Source organism: Strix uralensis, chromosome 4 (genome assembly GCF_047716275.1).
Source record: "Strix uralensis isolate ZFMK-TIS-50842 chromosome 4, bStrUra1, whole genome shotgun sequence".
In the NCBI taxonomy this organism is placed as follows: Eukaryota; Metazoa; Chordata; class Aves; order Strigiformes; family Strigidae; genus Strix; species Strix uralensis.
In genome coordinates this window covers 115726347-115738581 of record NC_133975.1, presented here as the reverse complement: position 1 = coordinate 115738581, position 12235 = coordinate 115726347, and the positions used below count along the sequence as shown (strand labels likewise).

At 42.8% G+C, this 12235-nt stretch overlaps 1 protein-coding gene across 3 annotated transcripts in view; it reads left to right on the top strand.

The window, feature by feature from the left end:
• ITPK1 (inositol-tetrakisphosphate 1-kinase) overlaps nucleotides 1-12235 on the top strand; it is a 156521-nt gene that overhangs the window by 29125 nt on the left and 115161 nt on the right. For all 3 annotated transcript variants that reach the window (XM_074868655.1, XM_074868656.1, XM_074868657.1), the window contains exon 3: nucleotides 8335-8359. In XM_074868655.1, the coding sequence (XP_074724756.1) occupies nucleotides 8335-8359 (25 nt within the window). The remainder of the gene's footprint in view (nucleotides 1-8334; nucleotides 8360-12235) is intronic.

Genomic DNA, 12235 nt, shown 5'->3' with positions numbered 1-12235 from the left:
ATATGTTTCTAGAAGCCTCTAATAGCTTCTGCAGTAAGAATTTACATTAAAAGATAAATACCATATCTGTCCCCAGAAGGGACACTGTTTTCTGCCTCGTGATTCTGCTGCCTCTTCTCAGGTCTTTCAGTCATGTGACCTTAGAAAGACTTTTGAAAGGGATGGGTCATGTGTGTACTTTTTGCAGAGGGTCATATTAACACTAGGGTGATGGGGGTTGTGGGGAGACAAAGGCAGCTGAGAGCAGAGAGGACATGCGTGCTCTTTGCAGAGCTTAAGGAAGCAAGCAGTTTACTGAAGCCAAAGAAAGATACTGGCACAATTTAGCCTGCAAATTTAAAGGACTGTGACCTTTGGGAAATTATGTCTTGTAATGGAAGATACAGTGCCAAAACAGCTTGGTTTGAAGATGGTTTTTAATAAGGTTATAAAGAGATCACATGGTGTGGCTGCCTGCCGTAGCTGGGAACTGGATCTGATAATGTCTGGTGGTGTAAGCCTATGGCTGAAGGCTGAACCCTGCCCAATTGCTTATAATTGTCATCAGGTACTAAATATGTCTCTGAATGTCTGGTAGGATGAATAACTCATTGCCTTTAATAATTTTTCTGTGCAGCTGTTAATCATTCCTTCTTCCCACTGATGGCTCTTCAGTTCCCTTTCTCAAAGGGCTGTGGTTAAAGGTTTTGTATCCCTGCTGGGAAAGCAGCAAGTATGGGCTCCCAGAACCTGGGGTCACTAGTTCCAAGAAAAGAGTCTGGCAGAGCTCAGCAGCACTGATCCATCTTAAATGCCTAGTTCAAAAAGAAAACAGATCCTTTTGAGTTTGTATTTACTGACTTTATGGCTTTTGTAACTTGGGATATATGGATTTTATTTCTGCAATACCTGTTTTTTAATGCTGAAACTAGTAGCCCTGTAATGTTTCATTAAACCGTTACTGAAACTTTGTCTTAATATTTAGTGACTAAAGGCAGTTTAGCTACTGCTTGCAGTATCTGGTTTCTTTCTCTCATGGCTCTTTCCTCCCTGCTGCTTGAACCTCTGAATTCATGATGTTGGATGCTTCACTTTGTCATTACTCTTGCAGGATAAGGGGTTAGTGGGTTTCTAGCTGGATCTTTGGTGTGAGATGCTGGTGAATGTTTGTGTGTGTTGTGGTGGGAATTAGTGGCATGTGGAAGCACTGTAGTGTTGCAGGTAAATACCAGAGTGATGCTGCTGCTGCCCTACCAAGATCCTCTCTTACTTTCTAGTCCCTTTCAGGGTGCTTTGTTCTGATACAGCACCCTTAGGAAGCACTTTTATAGCTGTAAATGTGATGATATAATGCTTTAAAGATGTGGAGAAGATCAGATGGTTCTACCAAATGTCATGTGTGAATGGTGTGGTGGTGTGAAAGTCACTTACGGTGTTGCAGTGTCTCATGTATGAGGGCTCCTATTGCTTGGACCATTCTGTGTTTATAAAAACAAGGAAGAAGTGCACAAATGTAGCTATCCTCTGATTTTTATTTTTTTTTTCTACTTAAAAGGTCCTCTGTGACAGCCCAAAGTGTCTTTTTTTTTTTTCCTCAGCCCATCTAAAGAGATTTTTACTTAGATTTTTACATGAGACCTTTTCTCCCCCCATGCTACATTATCTGTTCCTACCAGATTATAAAGGTGCACTTCCCTTCTCCTTTGGATCTATGATGCTTTACAGATGGAAAAAATTGAGGACTCCCTCTCCCAAAAGCCAACTTTTGATCCATTTCAGTCATAAATCTTTCCAAAATACTGATTACGAAGGGGAAAAGCTTACTTGAAAGGTAAGAATAGTTGGATATAAATTAGTAAAATTAACTCTGATTAATTGCCTACTTGATAGTCTGTGTGCAAAAAAAAAAAAAAAAAAAACAAAAAACCCACAAAAAAATCCCCACGTTATACCTGAGGTTTGCTATGTTTCAGATGCCCTCGGTTAACTTCCGTGTGCACTGATGACTGTAAGCCAGGATCCCTGGACAGCAAGCATGCCTGTGTTGGGGTTGTTTGCTTCCCTGATAGACAATAAGGTGGAGTCCCTCAGTGATGAAAAATAATAAAAGCAAAGATCCTCACAAATGTTTAATAGCAGAAATGCAGGGTATTCTGTTGATGGAAAAAATAGGGCAAATGAGCTGAGCTTGCCTTTGTGCCATGAGGAGAAACAGGCTGTCTGCAAGGTTGTGGATGGCCAGTGTTGTCTGGTTTTCATACTTTGCTTTGGTATTGCTTGCTCGATGCCTTCCTCAATGTCTGATAATTTCAGTATGGTAAAAAGTCTTGGTGGCTGCAGGTTTTGCTCTAATGCATTAATGTTTATACAACTCCCTTTGATGCCAGTGTTTTGCTTTTCTCTGAAAATGCTTTTATTTTTATATCAAAGTAATGCATTATTATTATTTGTCCCTTTTTACATGGGAAATTTTGGAGGTGAAACATTCTTCTGAGAAAATGAACTTCACTGCATGCACTAATAATGTCTTAAGCTATTAAAACAGATATAAAGACTGCCTTTTGAAATTGTGAATTCTGTTCGGTATTTTTCAATCTGTCACTTAGACCAGACAGCAAAAATATGTTACTTAATTTAACCATGGCTATGATATACCACCTGATAGTAATTTTCTCTTTTAACCATCATTCACTATGATGTTCAGGTCCTAGATGCTGTGGGGAATTAGTCCAGACTGTTTATTTTGGATGTTAAAAAACCCCAAACCCAACCCCAAAACCCAACTTTTCTACATAGGTTGAAGTGGTGAAAAAGCAATTCCAAAGCATCGATTAATGTGCTTTTAGTAACTTGATACTGACTTCTCTAAATCCATAAATCATTCTAACTTAAAGTCAACTTGCATGGTAATTATTTTAATCATTATTGCATATGGTGAGGCTTGCATTATCCAGTAGAGTTTTTCTGATTTCAGGTATAGAACTAGTAAGTCACAGAATCATACAATCATCTAGGTTGGAAAAGACCTTGAAGATCATCCAGTCCAACCATTAACCTAGGACTGACAGTCCCCAACTACACCATATCCCTCAGCGCTATGTCAACCCAACTCTTAAACACCTCCAGGGATGGGGACTCCACCACTGCCCTGGGCAGCCCATTCCAACACCTAACAACCCGTTCTGTAAAGAAATGCTTCCTAATATCCAGTCTAAACCTTCCCTGGTGCAACTTGAGGCCATTCCCTCTTGTCCTATCACTTATTACTTGATTAAAGAGACTCATCCCCAGTTCTCTGCAACCTCCTTTCAGGTAGTTGTAGAGGGCGATGAGGTCTCCCCTCAGCCTCCTCTTCTCCAGACTGAACAACCCCAGTTCCCTCAGCCGCTCCTCGTACGACATGTGCTCCAGACCCTGCGCCAGCTTTGTTGCCCTTCTCTGGACACGCTCGAGTCATTCAATGTCCTTTTTGTAGTGAGGGGCCCAAAACTGAACACAGTAATCGAGGGGCGGCCTCACCAGTGCCGAGTACAGGGGTAAGATCACTTCCCTGTCCCTGCTTGGCCACGCTATTTCTGATACAAGCCAGGATGCCATTGGCCTTCTTGGCCACCTGGGCACACTGCTGGCTCATGTTCAGCCGACTGTCAGTCAACACCCCCAGGTCCCTCTCTGACTGGCAGCTCTCCAGCCACTCCTCCCCAAGCCTGTAGCACTGCTGGGGGTTGTTGTGGCCCAAGTGCAGCACCCGGCATTTGGCCTTATTGAAACTCCTACAGTTGGCCTTGGCCCATTGCTCCAGCCTGTCCAGATCTCTCTGAAACAAGCTTCTGGGTTTTATCTGATATTGCAGGCTAATGCAGTGGTTACTTAAATGTTTCTGTTTTTCCTTTAAATGTTGCAGTGTGTAACTCAGCTGAGCTGTGTGCTTGGGAAGGGAACACATGAAGCACCACTCAGGAATTTGTGCTGCACCTGAATAGGTTTCCATAGCTTTAGGCATACTATGACAGTTGAAGACTTTGAAGCTTTGCTGTAAGTTAGGTGTTTAGTTTTATCACCTTCAAACATGTTTTCCCCTTCTCTTTTCCTTCCAGAGGTTTTCTAACATGTGCTAATAATTCTTTTTTCCTGGGCTGATGATTGCAGTACAAGATCCCTGTCTAGATCATCTTTGGAATGAAACATATTTTAAAAGTAGTGAGCTCTGGGAATGTAGTTTAGAACAGACTGTTTTTAAAAAAATCTGTTCAGTGAAAGCAGTAGACGCAGTGTCTCTTTGACTTGGTTGTCTTGTCTCTTTGGAGGGAGAAGGGAAGTACAGCTAATCATGATCTTTCTTTTCCTCTCAGAAAAAGAGACTTGCTGTGGGTTTTGTATAACCTATTGCCAGTATCAGGAGCCCTTCCTCTCATAGGCTATGGCTTTATTTCAAGCTATATGGGAAGAAAGAAGGGTCATGGACAACACCATGAGGGACACAAGAGTAGTGGTCAGTACTCCAAGTGAAATAGTCCCCTCAGGAGACAGCACCTTTGACACAGGCATTGCATTCTGCCTAGCCTGGATAGGTTCTTATATCCCTCACTTAATTTTTCTTAACTGTCTGACTTGTCTGCAAAATTTGCAGTTTGCTGCTTGTGTCTGAGCTGCAGTCCTGTACCCGTGCAGGCATCTGTGCTTTGCATTGGGAGAGGAGTTTGGTGTACTATCTTGTGTATGTTAAGTGCATCTCTTCTGTGTGTCTCAGCATAGCTAACAGAAAGCCTATCCTCTGCTAAAGAAACAGCCACAAAGAATGTACACCAAGAGTGTAGGATTAATTTTTCTTACTAGCTTTTGAAGCATCATAGGAAGAAGTGGTGGCTGGTCCACGGCTTTGTCAGACTCCCAAGGATGTTAATTCAGCAACTACCTTGTGTCCATTGAGTGTCCTGCATAGACATCCCCCTTGTTGGGGAATTGCTTGTGGCCCACAGCCTGCTTCCTTCTCTCTGTTTGCTTATGTTTTGAGGTTGCTGGAGTTTCTTGTGTGTAGGATCAGCTTGCTTTCCATGCCTGTCTTTAAGCCCTTTCACATGTGACATGAGGCAGTCAGTGTGGTTAGATGATATTGCATGCTTGGCTGCATAAGGGATGTCTTGCTGCCCTGAGCCTGCAGCTGCGACTTGCCCAACTGAAAAGCCTGATGTCACTCACTTAGGAAATCTTCGAGGCGGAGAATTGGCTAATGCCAGAACTGAGGTGCGTGGTTGCTTGCCATCCTGGTTGTTTGGTTACCTTTTGTTTTTAAAATAACTTATTTTCAAGAAAAGTTATTTTGGTAAGATTTTTCCCAAATTAATCCTTAAAATATGCATGCTTTTATGGTTTCTGGTCCCCTGGGCTTAAGTATGAAAAGTTCTCATGTTCCAGGTAACCAAAGGGGACACACCCCCCCCTCCCCTTCTGAAAAAGGGGAAGACCCAGCGCTACAAGCCAACCTGGGTAATTGCTTCCTCCTTCCTGTAGCTTTTGAAGAGTGTGTGACATCATACCCAACAGCAGGCACCCCTTCTCTCCCTGCTTGTGTGCTAGTCTGGCTGCTTCCCTTCTGCTGGGGCAATACAGTCGGTTTTAGTAAGTGCCAGTAAATCTGCAAAGTCCATTTTGGGGGGATTATAGGAAACCTTTGGGCTGACTCTCTCAAGTGGGTTTGACAACCAGCTTGCAAGTATTTTTCTTCTTCAAAGTAGAACAAAGCTGATTCAGTGTGTATGCAGGCATGGCAAGAAATGCAGCCTTTGCCATCAGCCTCTGTTCTTCCAGGGGCTCTGGAGCAGTCCTGGCTAAAGCCTGGTGTATTTCAATGGCAGTTTTGAGGAGTTCTGTTTACTCCAGGGTAGACACAGCAAAAATGTAGCTGGTTTGGTTAAGTTTTAGCTTGCAGTGCTTCTGAGTAGGCTGCTGCCCTAATTTACAAAAAGCATTCTCCACCTAATATTTCTTATTTATCTTGCTTAGCTGTGTGAAAACCATGGTTTCAACAATTTGGCTATTAACTCTTTCTCTATGAGATTCATACTTTCTTCTCAAAACACAGTTGGAACGCAGCCTCAGGTGATGGTCTGCAGCAATGCTTCCCACACCATAATGACAGTGTATTAATCACCTACCATTTACAGGCAAGAGGGCTTTGAAATTCTCTGCAAGAGGTGCTTGGCTTCATTTTCTTTTTAATTTCCTTGCTGCGCCATGACAAGCTCTCTGCTGTGGCTGTGCAGTTCATGCTGCTTCTAGGCCAGAGAAACTCCAGACTGGTAAAGTGGAAGAAGGGAGCAATTTGTGTCATAGATGCTGATTGATCTCCTGTCCCTTTGGGCATCTTTGTAATGGCCTCTCAAAAGAAAGACTTACTGTATCCCTTGGAAAACTGGAAGAGCCATTGTGTATTCAGCAGTTGTGACTATGGACAACACAGACGCTCTTACATAGAAAAGCATTGAGGGCAGACTTAGGCAGCCCTGCTCTATGACCTCCCCAAAAAGGGTCTTTAATTTTCACATGTGGGGTTAGTGGGAACGAAGAAGAGAGACTCCTGTCTTGTGCTTGCTGAGGCTTTTGATTTTTTTAAGTTAAATTTCCTATGTCTTCAAAGTGAGGAGAAGGTTCTAACATTTAAATAGCATATGTTAGCATATTATTATAGCATATTAAATAGGTATGGAGTAGGGATGGCTGAGCTTTGTGCCAGGGATTCAGTTTTGCCAGTTTTGCTCTCAAGACTAGAGCAGAAATGGTTTGTTTTGCTTGATAACTTGTCAAATGCAGTGACTGTGCATTGTCTGGCTGCATGTACCTGTATCTCAATTCTTATACCAGCAGAGTAGATAACCATCTCTACAGATCTGCCTAAGTTGGCTCTACCAATTGCAGTTCTCAACGTTTTGGTGTATAATCAGTAGGCCTCTCCGGTCTCTTATCCCTGGTGTTTCAGGATCACTAAAACTATTCCCCATGTGGCCAAAGCAGTGTTCAGAGGCTTGGGCCTTTCTGACAAAACCCGATGTATTTGAACTCTGCTCCTGCAGAAGCCGGACTGACTACAAGTCTTTGACCTGAAGTCCAAGGATGTATCTAAACCATGGGGCATTGCACTCTCTGGTGTCCCCACATCCAGACTGCCTGCCATCTAGAACAGGGTATCACAGTATGCTGTGTTTGTCTCCCTGGTCACATACCTGGGTGTGTGTCCCTTTCTGCCCAGAGGAAACCACAGCACTGGGGTCCCGTCCCAGCCTGTAGCTCAATGCTTGCTCAGGCTGGGACAGTGGAGCATACTCGCTTTATGGGGTTGAATCTGTACGTGTTTGCTGCATGACTGCTTGTGTAATTTATTAGCTTTTCTTTGGGCACAGCTACATGATGTAGGGATTGTTGCCTCTGCTGAGGCCAGCACTGTTAGGTCCATCTGACACAGTGCAGTACCAGTCGCTAGGTGGAGTTTTAAATGATTGCGATTTTGAGGCACTGCTTCCAGAATGGATTGTTTTTCTTGATCAGTGGATCTATGGGGAAGTATTTGTGATGAAGTTGCAGTGGGATGACACATCTGGGCAGGGTGCTCCAGCTGCAGGGCAGTCTTTCCATTCTGGACCTGACCTGTACCTGTACCCTTCCTTTGTCCCCTTCCCAGCTCTGTTTGCAGAGCTAGTCTGTGGAGCCAGCCAGCTTTGTGCCTGTGATGAAGACAAACCATGGTACAGCTTGAAACCCTTGCCAAGAAGCTTTTAAGCAGAGAACAACTGATGCAAGTCATTGTGTGTGTGTAGGTCTGGGAAGCATTCTGTGTACCAAGATGATGGGGGTAGAACAAGGCTGTAAAGGATAAATGTAAGAAGATAAATGGCTGCAAGGTGGTGTGTTCATCTCCCCTGACGTTTATACATGTATCTTTGGGTCAGAATCAAACATCTTTCAAGCATGTGGAATATACTGTGGTGCAATTTGCACACTCCAAGGGCAGATGAGAAATGAAGAGCAAAGTAGAACTGACTAAAATTGAGATCCTCCCTCCCTAACATCACCCACTTCCTACCTCTGCTCACCTGGCAGCTGTACTGGTGCCAGTGGTGCAGCTGCTTAGTATGCATCTTGGGCCTCTTCTGAGGCCAGGATTCAGAAGCTGCTGAAGTGCTTCCTAGGCAGGGAATGGAACTGAGTAAGTGCTTTCCTGAATTTGAATCAGGTTCGTTAGTGCAGATTTTTATTGCTTGCTTTCTAATATGAGGCAACCCTTTTCTATCAGTGTTTGTTTTTACATTTTCCCCATGTTTCCAACATTAATCATTCCTTTTTTCTTTTTTTTTTTTCCAGGAAAAGAGGAGTAGAAGTAGTACAGGTGAGTAAAAAAACTGTATTTGATTTCCATTCCCCCCCTTCCCCCCCACCCCCCCATTGTCTTCTAATGAAGACTTATTGATTTTAAATGCTGTCATGTAGATGTCAACATGACCTGGGCTTAATTTTTTTTTTTTTCCATTCAATTCTGTGCTACAGATACTGGTTTTGGAAAAAGAGGATCCACCTTTTGTGGAGCATATATTGAGCCCACCTAGTCTTAACAAGTGTCCTGGTGAAAGTGTTAAGCTTTTCTTATGTGTATTAATAAGGTCTAATAGCTGATAAGGTGATGTTGTTCTACGTTTATTGCATTCACAGACAGTCAGCTTAACAGAAACAGGAGCTGGCCTTTGAAAAAAAAAAAATAGCATAAGGCATGTTCTTGTAACCCAGTGAACAGAGAAATGATACTAAAGTGCCTTCCAGTTGTAGCCCTGTGTTGTGTTTGTGTGTGGTGGGATTTTTGGTAGCAGAGGAGGGGAACGAGTGAGCCAGTGGCTGCGTGGTGCTCAGTTTCCCTCTGGGCTTGAATCATGACAAGCCCATCTACAGATAAGTTTGGATGTTACTTACGTTTGTTCTTTCCCAGGTCTGAATGGTTATTATTTCACGCAAGATTTTAGTTAAAGGATGATGGGAACTTGGGAAGGGAATTATGTTACCAAGACAGCTGTAACATAGAGCACTATAGCCCTAAAAAATCAAAGGGGAAGCATGTTTTTCCCTTCTGGCTTATTTTGTATACTTAGAAGACCTGTGCATCATAGGTTTCACTCTTACTGATGCTTACCTAGTGCTCATTTCACACTCTAAGGTGGTCAGTGTGTTTTTCACACTTGTTTTCTTATATCTCACTAGCAGAGATGAAACTGCCTCAATAGAGAGGATAGAGGAGAGAGGAGGAAAATGGGTGTTAGCCACTAGTAGTCGAGGCTGCTCTTAAGTCCATGTGAAATGTGCTTTTCAACACCACCAGGGAGTAGGAGAAAATCACTTTTAAAATAAATTGAAAAATCAGGCCATGTTAGTTTAAAGAATCCACTATCAGAAAAGGCTTAAAATTCTCATTGCTAGTTAAACTGGAGACTGTTTTTCAGGTATATGTGGTTGTCTGAAAACTGTGTGTATTACAAGGAAAAAGGGCATATGCTTTCCTGGCTGCATTTAACCTTTCAGCACTACAGCATTGTCTTCCTTACTTGTACCTCCTGTTGTTCAGAGCTAAGGAGCAGCAGCTTTTATCAGTTGTGATAATAGCACCTCCAGATTGATAAATACAGACCAGCATTTGCAAAACTTCACAAGCAGCACAGGGAGAAAGCTAGTCTATATTTGTGTCACTGTCTAGGGGACACTATTATTTTAATAACACCCCAGTGTATTACATAATACATTTATTACATAAATATGCATTTATTATATGTGCTTTTGCCTGGCATCTGCACTATATATTTAAGCAGCAAGGTCCTCCTATGACATGAATTTAATGATGCACCGATTAGCCAAGCAGAGGGCAAATTCCATTTTACCTTGTAGATTGAAGTTGCTGTCCTTCCACAAGTTACCTGTTAGTCTTCTGATGTTGGTGTAGCTCAGTGGCTAGTCATCAGATAGACACAAAGTGATTGGAAAGGATTTCTTTATTGAAAGAGTGTTTTAGGAAACTAGACAGGACTCCATGTAAAAGTACTTTATCATCTCAAACTTCACAGCATAGTTGAGGTGTCAGACGAACCTATACTGGGAATTTGTGCCCCAAAGGTATAACTTGATCACTGATTCCTGCTGCTCTGCTAGAGCAGGATGGATGGCTCTGTGTGATCATACCTATCACTTGTGTGTTGCTTCATATATCCTTATGCGTGTACTTGTAGCCAGTAGCAGATGTGTCAGAAATGGGCTCTTTCTCTATCCAGCGTTGCTAGAAAGCTTTGCTTGAGTCACCTTGCGTGGTCCGTCCCACTAGCCCTGCTTCTAGATAGAGGATGTCTTGGTGTTGATCTGCTGGACAAAGTTTACTTAACAGAGGCAATATTGTTTTCCTGTGTTAAGCAGCAGTGTTTCTTTGATTTGTTCCCCTTCTCCTCTAAAGAACCTATCCCATTCAAGGGACACCAGCTCTTACACCTGACAATAGACAAGTAACTCAAAACACAAAAATGCACAGGCTATTTGTCTGTTTTCTTCTTTACATAAATTCAAAAATTTTCTGAATGTAGATGTGCTTTCCAGTAATAAGTAGTGAACCAGAAAGTAAGGTTCAGTTACTGGCTTCCAGATAGCAAAGCACAATGGACTGGTATGTGCTGACTTCTGTGAACAGACATCAGATTAACTCTTTTCCAAAGATGCTTCACAGGAACAGGAAAGAATTGCCTACTAAAGGGAAGACTTTGAAATCTTGAAAATAAGCACCTGTGTGACTTCTGTTTCCTTCCTGCAGTGAGGAATTAGGATGGTCCTCTAGTCTTTACCTAGACTGATGAAATCCTCTTATTTTGCTTTCTTAAGGCTAATTGTGCTGTACAGATCATCAGTGAGCTACTGCTAGACAGCAATTAACATTCTGTGACTTGTGTTCAAGTTCTGTGTTTTGTCTTGTCTCAGACTTTCAGTTCCAGCAGAAAGACTGGTTCCAGTTTTCTATTTTTATTGAGTGAGGAAATCTGAGCATCCTCCAAAGAGAAATAATGGAAGAATAGGACTGGCAGTGGGATGCTAAGCAGGCATACTCCTCTGTCCAGCAGTAAGACATTATTCAGGCATCACACTGAAAACAAACAAAGAACCTCTCAACTTGTGTGGTGAGAAGTAATTGATTTTTTTTTTTTTGAAATACTGATCAAATTCTAACATAATGAGAATTCACTGTGAACTCAGTGCACAGGAGCTGAATTCAATGTGTGACATTATATAGTACGATTGAGTAACATCCATCAAGCTACTTGGCTTAAAAGGTAGTACAGTAGATGAATTAAATAAAAAGCTTTCAAGGTTCAAGCTTTTCAACTTTCCAAAGACGGTATGAGTCTGATCCTGCACCCAAACATTTGGGAGCATGAATGGGTTAGCTCATTTCTGTTTTTCCAGCGGGCAGGAGCAGAACTCTGAGTAGCAGCATCTTTAAGATCTGGCAGTGTTTTGGATCTAGATTTGTTTTCTGCAGCTTAAATCCAAGTCAGTAGGGCAACTACAAACCAGTGTTATATTGCAAGAAAAAAAAAAGTCTTCCTGACTTTTAAATATGGGCTCTTAATAGAGTACTGTGCTATATCTCTTACCTTGTGGCTGGTCATTTGCTTAATTTTTTTTAAGTAGGTATCACCTCAGTATCGGAGTGCTTTTTGAATTAAGGTGCTTATTTGTACCCTTTGAGGTAAGGAAGTGCTGTTGTTCCAGTTTTGTGGGAGGGAAGACGGAAGGATGTGTCCAGGCTCCTGTAGGGAATCTGTTGCTGTACCAGCCCTGGTGCTGTTGGGAGCTGTGCTGGCAAACCTGCGGGGCAGGAGTTCCAGCTGCAGCCACGCGCTGCCTGACGTCAGGGCTTCCCTGTGCTGTTGTGTGGGTCACGAAGGGAAGGGAAGAGCAATTGAAGGTGGTCAGCAGGCCTGGTGTTGCTGGCTTGCTTCCAGTGAAGAACAGCACCAATTTGGCTGCATTTAAAGTATGCTGAATGTAATGCTCTTGTGGTTCCTGTGGCAGTTACATACCTCCCCTTTCTTGCCAGCGCTTTCCACCCCTCGCAGCTGCCTGCTCAGCTGGAGTGGCTTGAGCTGGTGGCTAGAGGAGGGGTGGAGATGCTCTGAACAGGTGACAAACAATGACGGAAGCCCATCTGCCATGGCCTGCAGGCAGTTACTGTGCAGGCAGCAGA